We start from the raw sequence: 16,518 nt of genomic DNA, 5'->3' as shown, positions 1-16,518 counted from the left end.
AAAGCAAGGGAGCGCTGTAAATAATTATTTCCCTCAGTTTCTGATCTTACAATATTGATTGTACCACGTGCAGATGAAAGCCACAGGAGGTTAGCAAATAGAGTGAGACACACGGGTATAGTATGTTCACAAGAGGACAGTGTAACGCTTCACAAACACACACATCTCTCTTCTCATCCACCCGTTCTTTATTTCTGTCCCCCGAACGGGGTCAATGTGAATAATTGAGCCTTTTACAATGAAATATTGACAATAAAATGGTGTGTCATATGCATTTAAGCGACCTTCCTGCCTCGCATGATGTCATAGTGGTATGAATCATGCATAACAATGAATGAATGTTTTTTTTCTGCCAGGTTAGGCAGCAAGAGCCACTACTGTGTACCAGTCCCATAGGAAAGACTGGTAACCTTGTGCATGTTTGCAGGGCAAACCAGAGAGATTTTGCTTTTATACTAGAGCTGTCAATAGATTAACATATTTAATCGTGATTAATCGCATGATAGTTCATAGTTAATCGAGATTGATCACAAATGAAGTGCACGTTTTTTATCTGTTCCTTAAAGAGAGATTTGTCAAGTATTTAATACTCTTGTCAACATGGGAGTGGACAAATATGACTTGAACATGACTTGCCCCAAACTGCATGTGATTATCATAAAGTGGGCATGTCTGTAAAGGGGAAACTTGGTTTCATATGATACCAGTATATTCACTCTAGCTTTAAAACTGAGCCCGCTACAACCTCCGAAAGACGACGGCTCCGTTGGATTTTTAAGAGTTTAATTAAAAATCCCAAGTTGCGTTAATGCGTTAAAGAAATTAGTGGCGTTAAAACAAATTCACGTTGACAAGTTATTATTGCGTTAACTTTTTACAGCCCTAATTTATACATTATATTGTACCACTTTAGTGCACACATTGTTGTTTGGAAACATGTCCTTAACTTGGGAGTAACTGATGAAGAAAACAAAAGCTGCAACAGCAGTCATATCTGGCATGTGACTACACTGACGAGGGATGAAACACTAAGGTTGGGAAGTCATCAGAAACATGACCTACTCCCTGTCACAGCTATTTAGTGCGGTGTAAATGAGTTCCTCAAATGTGTTTGTGTCCATCACTATAATATTATTTACGCTCGCAGGCCATTGATCACTTGATGCCGACACAGATGGTTTGTGTCCTGGCATGAGGAGCTCAGAAAAACATCCAGACTCCAGTAACGTTGGAGCCCACAAATCTTCACAACACATTTTGGGTCCTGGCTCTTCGTTTAAGAACCAATGCGCTGTGTTTCAGTGAATTTAAACATTCTCTCTTTCTCTCTAGACTATCGCCCACCACCCATGATGCCTCCTATCCGAGGAGGCGGAGGTGGAGGAGGAGGAGGAGGTCCAATTGGTGGTGGAGGTTCCTCCTCTTCATCTACCAGCCGCACCACCAGCACTCGTTCTCCTCCCTACTACACCACCCCGCGGCCTCTCCTCACCACCTCCCCCGGCCAGCGCTATCGCACCACCACCACGGTTCGCCAGCCCGTCCTGGTTCCTGGCGGTGGTTCGTCATCTGACACCAACCAGATTCCCGACACCAACCAGAAAGCTGGAGGACGCTCCCCTCCGGTGCAGGTCCCTCCAGCCGCCCCACAGCCTCCCGTCCTGCCTCCCCAAGACTTCTGCAGTCCAAGGCTGACAGCCGACATATCGTGGCCCCGGACACAACAAGGCCAGACAGCCAAGCAGCCCTGCCCTGTAGGGACTCTGGGTAAGGAAGCTGAATGGTTGGGTGAATAGCAGAATGTATAGAGGAGTTGACATGGTAGGGCCAGTGAGTGTGTGAGAAAGCTTTGCCCAGTAATATAATGTATGTCTTAGTTCTCTTGGCAAACTGTTGTAGAAATACAACTATTACCATGTTAGAGGTGTTTCAAATTCACTGGCAAAGATGGAAATTAGGGTTGTCAATCGATTAAAATATTTAATCGCGATTAATTGCATGATTGTGCAGAGTTAATTGCAATTAATCGCAAATGAATCATTTTTTATCTGTTTAAAATGTACCTTAAATGTAGATTTGTCAAGTATTTAATACTCTTATCAACATGGGAGTGGGCACATATGCTGCGAGAGGTACTGCATTTAGCATAAAAAAAATGGACAATGCTTCATCACCCATTGACTTTGACAGGGAGAGGAGTAAGATGTAATGGGTATGAAAGTGGAAAAGGGGCTGTTACAAAAGTAAGACGTATACATTACAACATGTACAATGTACAATTAACTGACAAATTCTTCTATTTTAACCAATTAGCTCACATGACAAAGATGATTCTTCCATCCTCCTTCCATCCACACACACACTCACTAAACACACAAACTGCTTAGCGAACCCCAGGCACCTCAAGAGTCTCGGTGTCTCCTGGTGAATGTCAGCGCTGTCTCACCCTGTTTGTTTTGCTTGTCTTGCAGGCGTGGCCACATACGTGTGCATGGCCCATTTGGGCTACTGGAACCCCAAAGGCCCTGACCTGAGCAACTGCACGTCGCCCTGGGTCAACCACATCATGCAGAAAGTAAGTCTGAATGCTGCTGCTGGCCCTCGTAGCTCCCAGCGAGCCCTATGTGTTACGGATATAGTCCCAGAGCCATTTCTCACGCATGGAGACACGCTGACTACAGGGGAAGATTGTGGCCATGTATCCATCTTCATTTGTTAACCCTAACTCGTATTTGATATCTGAGAGCTTTTACACAGCTGTAGGGGAATGGAAATGTCCAATAAGGTCATCATAATATGCCAGCATGCATCATGATAGGCCAATTTACATAGCCATTGCTTTTGCAAAGGAAAACATTATTGCTTCTTCATGATCCTTTTATTCTGAAAAGTGCTGCAACCAGTTATAACTTTCAATTTATGGCTTTATGTCGGTTCTCATATGAGCTGCAAAGCTTTAAGGGTTTTCTTTATAAGACTAAACAAGAAAAACATGGTCCCGGTGAAATCAGCATTGCAGCAGAGGTGCGAAAGTAGGAGTTGTCTCTGTAAAGTATTCTTAAATGTTTTTTTTTTATAACAGTTATAAGGTGCTGGAAACACAACGCTAACTTCCTCTTCCTCTCGCCCTTATAAATAACCTAATCACTCTATTCCTCCTGCCCCCCCCCCATCCCATCCTTGTTCTCGTCTTGCCCATTCGTACTCCTCTCACTCCATCTGTCCTTTACCTCTCTGCCCTTCATCTCTTGTCCTTTCATTTTTCCATCTGCCGTCATGTCCTCTTCACGCTCTCACTAACTTTGTTCCAAACTTTCCCTTCACTTCTCACCTCATCTGACTTCTTTTTTTACTTCCATCCATCTCTTTCATTCTTTGACTTTATTTCCACTCTCTGCCCCCATCACCCTGTTTGGCTCCCAGCTCCGTTCGGGCGAGACAGCAGCGATTGTGGCCAGGGAGCTGGCAGAGCAGACCAAAGGGCTTCTGCGTCCTGGCGACGTGCCATCCACGGTGCGGGCCATGGCCCAACTGGTCGAACTGCTGGACGTCCAGCTCAGGAACCTCACCCCCGGGGGCAAGGACAGCGCCGCCCGCAGCCTCACCAAGGTATTACCCTCGAGAAACCCTTGTGTTTGGGAAGTCAATGTGTTGTTGAGTGATTGAGTGAGATGAATGATTTCCTTGCAGACACTGCTGTGGGAAAGGATGTAAAGGTAAATGAAAGAATATTAAGCGAAAGAGGGATGAGGGAGAGAAAAGGGAGCACACTCAAGTTAACAGTAAGATGAATAGCATCAGTGGTTATAGGTTTTGTCTTACACTCATTCTTCAGGGGTTAGAAAAGTCTGCAGAGTTTGATGGAGAACCATAGATAACACTGTAGATTTCCAGATGATAAATAGCTGCTTTTAGGCATTATTTCATCCTCATCTGAAGGTCTTCGTAACAAGTTTTGCTCAACATTACGGGTGATAGATAACTGCTTTTAGTATTTGGCAACTCTTTTTCAGCTCAGGAATGAAATTTAATAAAACTCCTGTCTCGCCCAGGGAGTTATTCTCATTAAAACATGCAGTACTTGAGATGAAAACAGGCTTGGGACACACTTTACGTCATAGCTCATTGTTTAATGAACTTCAGCCTTTGAGCTACGGCTATGAAGATGCTGTCGACAAGCGGGCCTGAGTGCTTACTTCAGGATTACATTAATGGAAACTCGATCCCGAGTATGCGAAGGATCTGTTTTACTACTCTGGTAGACAAGGAAAGAATTTAGTTTTGTACTTTGTTCATGTAGGCATTCAATTAAAGTGAGTTAAATCATTGGGGAACGGCTGACTGGCTGGCTTGTCGGGCTAATTGACTGACTGACTGGATGGGCGGACTGGTTCTTGATGGTCTCTGCTGAGGTCAACAGTGATAGGCGGGGTTTAGCAGCCAGATTGAGAGCTGCTGCCACATCTTATACAGTCACTGGCTTTTTTTTCTTCAGCTTCTGAGTCTGCTTTATTCATGTGGTCTACATTTTTTTCGTCTCACGTTACATTTCCTCTGCTCCCGCTAAGTAATTCAGTAACACGTGTGGAGTGAATACATACCGCAGCATGTGTAAGTGGAATCAATTAATCTCTGTTTTGCTGTTGACCAAATGGCCTGTTAAAAGGTTGAATTTGTAGAAAAAAGTCCTCCACAGAAGAGGAAAAGCATTCCTCTTGTTTTCAATAATGGCCCAATTATATATACCTAATTGAGTAATATGCCAGTTTATTATGCTAATTTTTGTTAGGAAATCGAATGTGACCAATCACGCACGAGTGGCGTAGTAATTAATGCCATCAATTAGCTTGACAGTAGATGCAGAGAATGAGTAGAAAAAAAGGAACGGAGGAACAGAAAGTGATGAAAACGATCTGGAAGAAAAAGGGAGAGGAGTAGAAAGAGGATGAATGAACACACGGGGCGAGTGAGGAGAATAACAATATACACCAAAGTCTTTTTGTGCAATGTTAATGAAGTGGGTGTGACCGCCTTTGTGCACGCGAGTGTGTGTCTGTGTATGACTGAGGTGTTACATCGCTAACAGCTAAACTGTTTGAATTTGCAGCTTCAGAAGAGAGAGAGGTCCTGCAGGTTTTTCACACAGGTATTTCCACTTCCTGGTATCGTTGATTACTTCGCCAATCACAGACCCACATGTTTTTGTTTCTCTTCACACTCAGCATGTAATCCGCCAAGCAAGCTTGCGTGTGTGTGATCACACATTACAATTTAGAATTAATTCCATTTCTGCAGCAGTTGTCTTTATGATTTGCATCCCAACCCTTTGAGGAGGGCGGTAATTTAACAGCTCTATTCTGATCCTGAACTACAGCGTGCATCAGAGTCACTGCTAAATAGGGGTGGGACAAAACAATCGATTCACCTATGTATCGCAATAGTTTTTTTGATCCCAGAATCAATACATTTGCTTCGTTTGAGTCTATGCAGCGGTAAAAGGAAGTAACTGTTTTTATTGTTGTAGTCATATCCATTCCGTATCCGTCAACCAAAACAAACCACAGCTGGCCGCAACAAGGAAGTACAAAACAACGGAGGGTCCGCGTGGATACGACTTGAACCCTCACATTTTAAATCTAGAGTGGTAAACACTACACATAGTAAAGTATGGGAACATTTTGGGTTTCACACATTGCCAGGAGAAGCAGAGCCAGCTGTCACTTGCATCTCCGTGGTCAAATCGGCCGACGCTACAACTGTAGAGCATCCATATACTGACATTTATTTTAAATGCATTCAAACGGCCCGGATGGAGCTGACAATGGATGTATTAAGACAACAGAGCTGACGGGGAAAGCTAGCGACTGACTTGGCGAAGTTAACAGAAGTAGACACGTGTGACTACGTCTGGTTTTCAAAATAAGGTGTTAACAAAGGGAACTGTATATACAAAATACATATATGGAAATAAGAAAGATTGATTGGATTATATTAACCAGAAGTATAAAACATTACATGTCCCTTATAAATTAGAAAGAAAATACCACTAATTTGTGAGGGAAATGTCTTTTTTGGGTGGCTGGAAAGAAATTGATGAATAAATCCTGACAATGACTGATATATTTGACTTCAGGACATCTTTTACTACATACATGCTGAAAATCAACCATTTTAAGGATAAATTTAGATATTTTTCAAATTAAAAGTCCCTAGAAGTGTATGATTCAACTTTTTCCCATGGTCTAGTGTTAAAAAAAGTTAACAAAAATTGCAATAAATCATTATATCGAATCGCAATACTTGTAGAATCGCCTACTTAAAAATCTGCACTCAATTGGTACACATGTATCGTTTAAGTATTGAATCGGGAGATAGGTGAATCGTCCAAGCCCTACTGCTAACTGGTGTCTGCTAACAACATTTTTAATCTCCTCAAAGGGTTCACATTCTTTTGTTTTCAATTTCACTTTTCTTTCCACAATCAATAGTGCTGATAAAAGGCCATGATCAATATCAATAATAGCTCATCTATTTTGCAGTTCTGTGTGCAGAATTGTAAACAGGCCTGCCCGCGACCAAATGACTCGCTATCCATCTCCATTCAATGAAACGTCCTCTCTGCTGCTGTATCAGAGAGAAACGACTGAGTATGATTGATACTCCGTTGCATATTGCTTGGTCACGGCCTCAGTGCCTTAAAAATAATACCAGCTTGCATTTGTGGTTCAGTGTTAATTTATTTTCCGTCCTTGTTGGTCTGCTTTGTATTGATGTTTGTTCGTGTTGACGCCATGGGCTCCTCGCATCGAGAACGGAAAATCCAACAGCATTTAGTCATGTTCCTGGTCAGCTAAAAATCACTATTCAGAACATCAAAAGGCTCCACCTTCCTCATCCATGTGCTGTAGATAGACTGCAGAGTCTCTCTTTCCCTCTCAGCATCCTCCGACTCACACACACACACACACACCTTGATGGGCTAGCTCTTTTTCTCCTGATGCAGGCTTTTTCCCCTCACTCTCCCCTGAAAAGTCTTAACGTCAGCACCAGTCAGCAATGTCACATCATAGAACATGGCTTAGGACTATATGCAAGCCGACATGCACGCACACACACGCATGCACGCTGCAAATATATAAATATATTTTCAACAATGATCTCGTGCCGCCACATCAAAACAGTCAGACATTTCTGATGTGGTTTCTCCTTAATCCAACGAATGCTGAATTTTCAAGGAGTGACTGCTTTTCAGACAGGTTTAAATCAAAAACGCTCCACCACACACCTTGGGCACTGCAGGGGGCTGGGAGTGATCGATTATATAATTAGCCTTAGTAATGTGCAACAAAATTATACCAACAGTCCCTTACTCTGCCAGATAGAAATGTGCGTGATTAGGGATGTGGTGTGGTGCTGCCCTCTCCTCGTTAATTATCTACAGCACTAATTGCCAAGTGAGGAGAGTGGGCAGGAGGTTTGGGTTCTTAATAGAGACAAAAAATAATTGAATTCTCTCTTTCCTTCTCTCTCTCTTTCTCTCGCTCTCTCTCTCTCTCTCTCGCACTTCATCCCTCCTCCTCCTCTCTCGCTTCGTTTGGGGAACTGGGGACTCGTTTCATGTATACTAAATTGGCAATTTATTCATGATGAAGTTGCTGGTGTGGAGAGGCTTTCATGCTGTAGGGTGGATTGATGGAGGGAGGTAGAGTCTGCAAGGTAGACTGAGAAAAAGAGAGGAGTGGGGAGGGGGTAAAAATTACACAGAACGAATGGAAAGAGAAACAGAAACAGAAATGGAATTTGAGAGAAAGAGAAAAACAATAAAGGGGGCAGCGAGGAGACAGTGATGTTCAATGACAATGTCTAATTTGCCCTCTATTTATGGATGGCGGGTCAGAACACGGCATGCTGTGAATTCAAAGCCTGATTTAGCTGCAAACTCATCCTGTCAGGGAAGACGAACCCCAACAACAAATGACAGATAAGCCTGCTTCTCTGATGAAAACATTTTCAAAACATGCACTTTCTCAGAGCTCAGCCAAGCGACTAAAAGAAGAAAAAAAAGAATCTGTTCTTTCCTCTCAACTCTCGCCCCCTTTTCCATCCATACTTCTTCTAACATCCCAACTCCGAAATTTTACAAAGTGTGTCCTACTGTGCGCGAGTGTGCACATACTGTACATCCCCTGCACATGTGCACACTTGTGCGTGTGCCCCATGCTACCCCCCCGTGTAGCTGGGAGTAGTAGAACGGTCCGGCTCTAGTCTGTCTTGCCGCTGCTGTTTACGCTGGATTACCCCAACGCTTCAAAGCATTTCACTTCTGCCCCATTTACTGGCGCTCGTATGTGTGTGTTTGCGTGCATGCTGTGGGTACGTGCACACGCATGCCTACCCTGTAGTCACACATATACACACACTCTCGCACACAAACGACACCCTTATCTGTCTCTGCAGAGTCTCTCCCCTCTTTGAAGACCTCTAAAAAAAAAAAACTGTCCATTTTAGCCCTCAAGTCCTCATACTTGATAGAAATGTCACCGACGGCACCAGAGCTTACAGGCACACCCACCCACCCGCACACACACACACACACACACACACACACACACACACACACACACACACACACAAACACTATCTTTGAGTTTCTGATGTGGAGATGTCTGGACCTCAAGGAAATCACACCCCTTCTTCTCCTTACCTATCTCTCTCCTCTACAGATCCAATCTCAAGCGCCGAGCGAATTAAATTTCAATGAAAAAATTATATGAAATTGAAAAATGTAAGATAATCAAAAGTTCAATAAAAAGCAATGAAAAGTTTAATGAGAGTAGAAAAGGGGGGTTATCTGAAACACATCAAAGTGAACGTTTGGGAGCAGCACCACCAGCGTGAATGAGTGGAAAGCAGTGCCACTGCTGTCATATCTGCTGTGCCTACAGAGCATCCCTCTCCTCCGCCTCTCTCTCTCTCTTTCTCTCTGTTGCCTGGACTGCTACTGTACAGCAAGTGGAGCAGAATGATGCACTGCAATGCTTCTCCCAGCCCCTTATGCACACCCTCAGACACACACACTTTAATGCCAACACACATGCATCCCATACACTATCCAAACACACACACCTGCACATTAAACAAGTGAACCGCCTGTATATGTCACTGCATATGGACTCATTCATGCACACACAGCACTAGGACCACAGACAAAGCATTATCTCCTCAGCAAAAGCAGTTAACTGGAAATCCTGGTTTCAAACTATAGGCTCCTATTTCTGTATTTTGGCCCTCATTCCTATCAGTAATAAGTGTACTCGTCAAGTTATTATCAGACATGTAGGTACGCAACAAAATTGGTAAAGTCCAACAGGGCATGAAACACAAGCAGTCGGACAATCATACAGGTTTTAAACAAATCTCCAGATAGATAGATAGATAGATAGATGTACTTTATTGATCCCAAATTGGGAAATTATTGTGTTGCAGCAGCAGGTTATCCAAGAATGCAAAGGAACAGATAAATAAAATGTACATATCAACGCTAGAGAAATGTATCCATAGAATACAAAATATAAAGATTATTGGAATACACTATAAATATACCCGACTACTACAACTAGCATAAAAAAATCTAAATTATAAACATAGAATAACCCACTATATACATTAGCAAAGTGTGCAAGTTACAATGTTTTGTTCTTTAATAAAAATAATTGAGGTGGTAAATGTGTATAAGTAGCTGTGCAAAATTCAACATGATTAGACAATTTGGAGGAGATTGCAAAGGGAAATTGTAAAATGAATACCATATTGCCTGCTCGGTAACAGACATCCATCACATCCATTTGACCTCAGGTACTTAATGCTACATCCACACAGTTTTCCTGTGCAATGTGGGATTATTACCAACGTTTTGGGCAGGGATGGAAAGGGTACTAAAAAATTCTACTCAAGTAAAAGTACTGGTACTTTATAGAAAGGTTACTCAAGTAAATAAAATTACTGGTGCAAAAATATAGATAAAGTTAAAAAGTTAATCAGTTATAATGTACTCTAAGTAAACATTACTGCCTTATATTTCTTAAAAAAGGAAAAGGGGGTGGAGGGAGGGTAAAGAAAGCGTGATGATAATGTTATATGATAAACCTATTGAATAAAATAACATTCAGGCTACAAAATAGAAAGTGGTTCAGATAATCTGAATAAAATGTTGGCTTGTTTCAGGGCTTTAACTATTATTATATTATTATTTTCATTATCGATTAATCTGTCAGTTATTTGGCCTATTTCCATATAAAATGTCAGAAAATAGTGTAAAAAAATGGCCATCATAATTTCCAAATGCTCAAGGAGATGTCTTCAAATTGCTTGTTTTATCTGACGGCAGCAGCTAGAACCAGCGAATGTTTTGAATTGTTTCTTTATACATGACTTAAATGATTATTATTGATTATTATGACATTAATTTTCAAGATTAATCGATAACTCGTTTTGTCAATAAAATGTCAGAGAATATTGAAAAAAAATGCAGTGTAGAAAAGCAGAAAATCCTCACATTTTAGAAGCTGGAACCAGAGAAAAAGAATAGCTCAAATGATTAATTGATTATACCAATGATGGGCAAAACTACAAAAACACCAGGACTTTCCTTTTAAAGGAGTATCGAAGCTTGTAGTTTTCAGTCAATGAAAAGACGGAGACGGCAACAGATTTGCTGGTGTGTGCATGTGTGTGCTGCTCCTGCTTATTCTGCTTGTTTGCTGAAGCAGTGGATTAATTAGTTTTTGTTTACATGTAGCCCTCCTAAACTCATCCGATATGCATCCCAGCTAATTAGCTACTAGCGCTAAAAGAGGACATAATATTATCATATTAGCTTGTTGGCTAAGCACCCGTTTCGTGCGTGTGATGTATACTGTATCTACGTGGATATCACCCCCCCAAAATAAACAGGTGGGATTAGCTCTAATTCCAGAGGACAACTACACGTTTTGTAGCACATGCCATCAACACTCACACATATGAGTCATAGTTGACAGTGTTTCTCTATCTAGGACACTTCCCCTACTGTACACACAAACACACTCTTTACTTCTCGCTGTTGGTGTCTTCCCTCCTCCCTCCTATGGTCTCTCACTTCTCCATAACCCTGAGTGAAAGGGGGCAGGGAGGAAGTCAAATGGTTGATGTGTGAATGCCAATAAACTGGTGTCTCTCACAACTTCCTCCCTCGCCCTTTGCGATTCCCCACTGGACACCCTCTTTGCTTGTATAATGGGCACCGGCGTTCCCTTTTCCCACTTTTCCCATCCACCCTCCTCGAGAGGGAGAAGCGCTGAAAGAGCGAGAGATAAGTGAGGGATAGGGAGTGCGTCTGCGGAAACCGTGGTTTACAGTCGCAGAGAAAAGAGAAAGAGAAAATAAAGAGACAGACGGGAGTGTGAGATGTGTGTGTTTGATAGCACCTGGATTCGCTTTTCCGCCTCCCTTGTTCCCAGCGGACGCCTGTCACCATGGGCTCACTGGACTGTTTTATCGCTCTCCCATGGCTCTCCCCTTCTTCACCACCGGCTCTCTTTTCTCTCAGTTTCTTTATCTCTCCCAGGGTCTTTTAAGACGTGTGTGTGTGTGTGTGTGTGTGTGTGTGTGTGTGTGGTGTTCATGTCTGAAAATGAGGAGGTGAATTCTTAAGAGCATAAAGGAATGCGAGCCGGAGAACAAAATAAGTATTGTTTCACGGAGAGCGATTCATCTGAGCGAGCCAACTCTTCTCCGTTCGGTAATATTTTTGGATTCAAAACCGTTCCGCAGCGGCTGGATATGACCCAGCAGACATTATCTGATAAAAACACTAATTTCTTCTCAGACCCTTCAAGCACAAGTTTTCCAACTCAAAGATAAGACTTGGGAAAAAAGAAAAGAGTGAAATGAACCAGGTTTTGGGGGTGTAGACACATAGTGATTGCAATCAGCTAATTAGCTTAGCTTGATTTTTCACAACATCTGTGATGGATTTTCAGCCACAACATCCTATTCTCTATCATAAAGAGAATTCATGAGGAGAAAAAAAAGGTGGCGACGAACATTAAAAAGTGTGCAAAAAGTGTGAAATGTACTTTTTATTTCACAGCTTCTGTGTTTTGTTGCCTTTGTTATGTGTCTGCATGGGAATGCCACATTTGCATCGCTAACATTTTTTTTTGTTGTCATGATTTATCAACATGATAAATGGAAAGCCACTGCATTCTCACTGTTGCATCCCACTGACTGCTGTCTCCAGTAGTTACGGTGTAGCAATGTTATTTAAATGGATTTGTATTAATTTCTACATTGGCATCATTGACTGACAAGGTATACAAGTGTCAGCACTGGCTTCCTCCATGTGACCTCCGTGTTTCTGCTCCAGGCTATGGTGGAGACTGTGAATAATTTGCTGCAGCCACGGGCCCAGGCGGCGTGGAGAGAGCTGCCCACCAGCGGGCAGCTGCATTCGGCCACTCTGCTCCTCGACACTGTGGAGACCGGGGCTTTTATGTTAGCTGACAACCTCCTCAAGACTGACACTGTGCAGGAGACCACTGACAACATCCGTGAGTACATCTTTTTTTTTGTTCCGTCCCATCGTCCGAACTCAGTCGGACTCTACAAACTGTCAAGGGAGCCTGTTGAGATGCCCTCAAGCAAGGCACTTAACCTCCATTTGCTCTGGTGGATCTACACAGTGGCCAAGTGTCGAAGGCTGAGGCTGTAATGGGCATGTCTCAGGTGTTGAGATGTAGGAGCGTATAGGGCTCGGCTGGAACAAAAGCAATTTTATGTTTTGTTGACTATACCTGAATGCAATGTAGAGGCAAAGAATTCCCACAGCGTGCTCTTATTTTGGTAGAAATGTGGTTCTTAGATTACAGAGTTTTCTTTCTTTCTTCTTTTCTTTTTTTTTTCTTTTACAGATCTTCTAATAACGTAAACCAGCTCTGGCTGCTAAAGATCTAAGAATCTGATGTAATATCAAAGTAAGAGGCAACGCTGACAGAAGGCATTACTGAACGCACAGCCTCAGATCTATGTTTTATAATACAAACCAGAAACAAAGTATACCATCTAACTTCACAGTGCATCAATCATCGTCCTTCATGTGTGCAAATCACACACACACGCACACACGCACACTCACACACACACACACACACACACACACACACACACACACACACACACACACACACACACGCACGCACACACACACACACACATTCTGTACATATGAATGGACACGAGTAGTCATGAATGGAAGTAGGGCATGAATAATGCCATTGTTTTACTGCTTAGAACATAAAAATAGAAACATTTGCAAGATTAGCTTGTTGTTTGTCCACATGAGATAAACAGCGGCAGGATCATAGTATGACTGGCTAAACATATAAACACGTGCATTATGTGTTTGTATGGTTCGTATTTTACATAAGAGATGTTTTTCTGGCAGGAAGCAATTCAGACTGACTCCTTAATGTAAAATATTTTCTATTTTTTTGTATGTGTGATAATTTACCCTGTCAAATTGATAATTTGTGTGTATGAATAAACACAACACAAACAGAACAGAATATCCCTTAATACATTTTAATGGGATGTCAAAGAGAACCATGTTTTTTTTTCATGTATCTCAGTCTAAAATCTGAATATAACTGTAAAACAGAAGTAGCTCAATTGGATTATGGAAACAACATCCAGTTTGATATCAGAATCGTATGATAAAGAGTGGCACGGGCAAATGGAAAAAATACAATAAGATAGCCACAGGCATTTGAGGGAATGTATTGAGTAATGTCTCAGCACTTTAACTAAAACACAACCTCTAGCCTGCTGCCGTTAACTGGGTGGTCTGTCCCTGACTGGACTCAACACAATAACCTGTAACTTCAGCCGAAGAGGTTTATATTCACCACAATGACCCACACACTGTTCATTATCCCGCTTATGACACGGCTACTTACTTAAGAAATTAATAATTTGACACTAAAATGGTCCTTCAGAGTCTGAGATCAGAACTGCATCCATAGCAACGGTCTGTTATGCATGGTAACGGTCTGTTATACATAGCAACGGTCTGCTATAAAGAAATAACAGACTGTAAAATGCCGTCACTGACCAATCAGAATCGAGTATTCAACAAAGCCGTGTAATAAGAGATGTTAATTTTGAAGCTTTTACATGTCTTAAAAAGGCGGTTGTTAATAAGTGGCTAAATGAGACTACTAAACGTCATCACGCCGAACACTAGTCCGTCTTAAGCATAGCGATGGTGACGTGAAGTCATGTGACCGTGGTGTAGTTGGTTTATAGCCTGACGTTAGTTTCTTTAATTCTAGTGATTGCATTCACACTTCAAAAGTCATAAAAGTGGTGTTCATTTGTGAAGATTATCGGAACAAAACGTGTAAGTATCATGAACGTTTATTTGCCACAGAGCTTATTTTCTGCAGTAATCCAAAATCCAATGGAAAAATCCCATTGTCTTTTTGTCAAAGGAACAGTGCTTTGCTAACTTCCAGATTGGCCTAAAAAAATACGTCATCCCTGCAGCACTCTATGCTGTTATAATACTACTGAACAAATTACTCATTTGTGCAAAAATATCATACAAATTGCTACCCGTGATACCTGTCTGGCTCCATAATTATCCATTTAGAAGCAAAACAACAAGAAACAAGAACTAATGACTCAAGTAAATATAGCCGTGATTGCATTTGCCAGAGATGATCAACTATTTGTACAGAAATTCAACATTTTTGGTAGCATTCCCAAACAACATGACCAATAAACTAAATGTATTTACAGCTGTACAAGCCTGCTCTATTATGTAGAGCTCCATTATGTAGAGCAGGCTTGTAAAGCTGTCAAAGAGAGGTCGTAATGAAGAGGTCCAGGTTGTTGTGTGAGAGCTTTTGAAGGGTCAAATCCACAGAGATCCATCCTCATCTAACAAAAATCCAAGTGAAAAAAAAAACACTGGACTATGGCAGGGATGAATTGTTTGCTAGAGACAATCATAATTATTTATTTATTTTTCCCGTATTTTCCCCCCCTCCACTTGTAGGCGGAATTGACAAAGCAGAACAAAGCTAGTTATTATGGCGTCGTGCACATCACTCTCCTTCCATCGCTCCTCATCCTCCCTCACTGATCCTCTCATCATCATCGGGCCATAGAATAAGGCAGACGTACCGGAGAACAAAAGCCCTCTTTGCTTTTCATGCCTTTAGTTGATGATACATTCACTTAAGTTTCCTGTTTACTTGATATTTCAAAAGGGCCCCACAATTCATCTCCCCATTACTAGGATTCACTGAGCTTGTATATAACCCATTAAGAGATGAAAAGTCATGAAGGACCGAGGATGACGAGTGAAGAAGAAGAGTGGATGAGTGCATGCTTGAGGGTGATGGTGGCGGTGGAATGTCAAATGATGCTCAGAGGGGGTTGTTTTTTTTTACTCACTTCCACATCAGTAAGCAATGAAATCACATCTATTTAAGTCCCATATAACATTACAGCATGTTTTTTTTGACAGCAGAGACAGACTGCACAAAGTCAGTCCTTACAACATGACTCTGTCTTGTTCTCCCTTGAGTTTAAGCACAACAGTTCATTCCCAACATCCTACACAATTTCACCTTACATAATTTCAGACTTGTATCCCCTCCAATTTTTTTCCCTCCCCTCCTGAACGCACCACATGAATATGGTTACATAAACAGTCATCGAGATGTAGGCTACCACATCTCTCTGCAGAACTTAAAACAGGAAATCATCTTTTTGTGGAATATTTAGTCTCTTAGCATTCCTCTCCTTTTTGTGCCGTTAATCTCCCCTCCCAGCTAATCCAGTGGGCAGATCCACCGTGATTATCTCTCCCTTTTATTCATAACCGCCTCTCATCGCTCTTCTTCCATCTTCACCTCCCTCTCTCTCTCCATCTCTCCGTCTCCTCCCTCTCCACTCTCCTCATTGCACTTTTTAAGCTCCCTATTTTTTTCTTTTTCTTACAGAGAAGGGTAGCGACAGGAATAAATTATTTGAATGACACATTTTAAAGACGCTACTGAAGGTGATATTATTGTGTTAGATTGTTTGTGTGACTATGCGGCGTGGTATTAGGCAGATGAATAAATAGTGTTATTATTAGAACCAAAACAGTGATTTGAACGGATAACACAGCGGTAACAGCGTGCGCGTGTGATAACGATAATGAACAAGTGTGTTTCTTGGGGAGGAGGATTGTCATGACAAGGATGCTTTAATTAGATTAGACTCAGCGTGTTTTGATACCCCGCCGCTGAGTGTGGACGTGTGTGTACATGCATGTGTGTGTGTGTGTACATAGCTTGGATGTTTAGTTTGGCTCCTGTGCAAGTAAGGGACACTTAACCAGTGTTTCTCTTTCTTTCTGCCAGTATTTGCATATCAGTGTCTGTGTTTATGTCTGCCTGCCTCCATTCCCTCTCCCCCAGACCTCAC

General features: G+C 41.9%; 1 protein-coding gene across 19 annotated transcripts in view; it reads left to right on the top strand.

Annotated features, from left to right (window-relative positions):
- adgrl3.1 (adhesion G protein-coupled receptor L3.1) overlaps window positions 1-16,518 on the top strand; it is a 134,925-nt gene that overhangs the window by 84,586 nt on the left and 33,821 nt on the right. For 14 of the 19 annotated variants that reach the window (XM_074630222.1, XM_074630221.1, XM_074630227.1 and 11 more), the window contains 5 exons: window positions 1,333-1,767; window positions 2,472-2,575; window positions 3,424-3,609; window positions 5,108-5,146; window positions 12,407-12,590. In XM_074630222.1, coding sequence (XP_074486323.1) covers window positions 1,333-1,767; window positions 2,472-2,575; window positions 3,424-3,609; window positions 5,108-5,146; window positions 12,407-12,590 — 948 coding nt within the window. The remainder of the gene's footprint in view (window positions 1-1,332; window positions 1,768-2,471; window positions 2,576-3,423; window positions 3,610-5,107; window positions 5,147-12,406; window positions 12,591-16,518) is intronic. The other 5 variants (XM_074630225.1, XM_074630239.1, XM_074630240.1 and 2 more) reach the window with 1 other exon arrangement.

The sequence above is a fragment of the Sebastes fasciatus genome, chromosome 3 (assembly GCF_043250625.1).
Source record: "Sebastes fasciatus isolate fSebFas1 chromosome 3, fSebFas1.pri, whole genome shotgun sequence".
Classification (NCBI taxonomy): domain Eukaryota; kingdom Metazoa; phylum Chordata; class Actinopteri; order Perciformes; family Sebastidae; genus Sebastes; species Sebastes fasciatus.
Note: the sequence above shows the minus strand (reverse complement) of the source record. Positions and strands in the feature narration are given on the sequence as shown.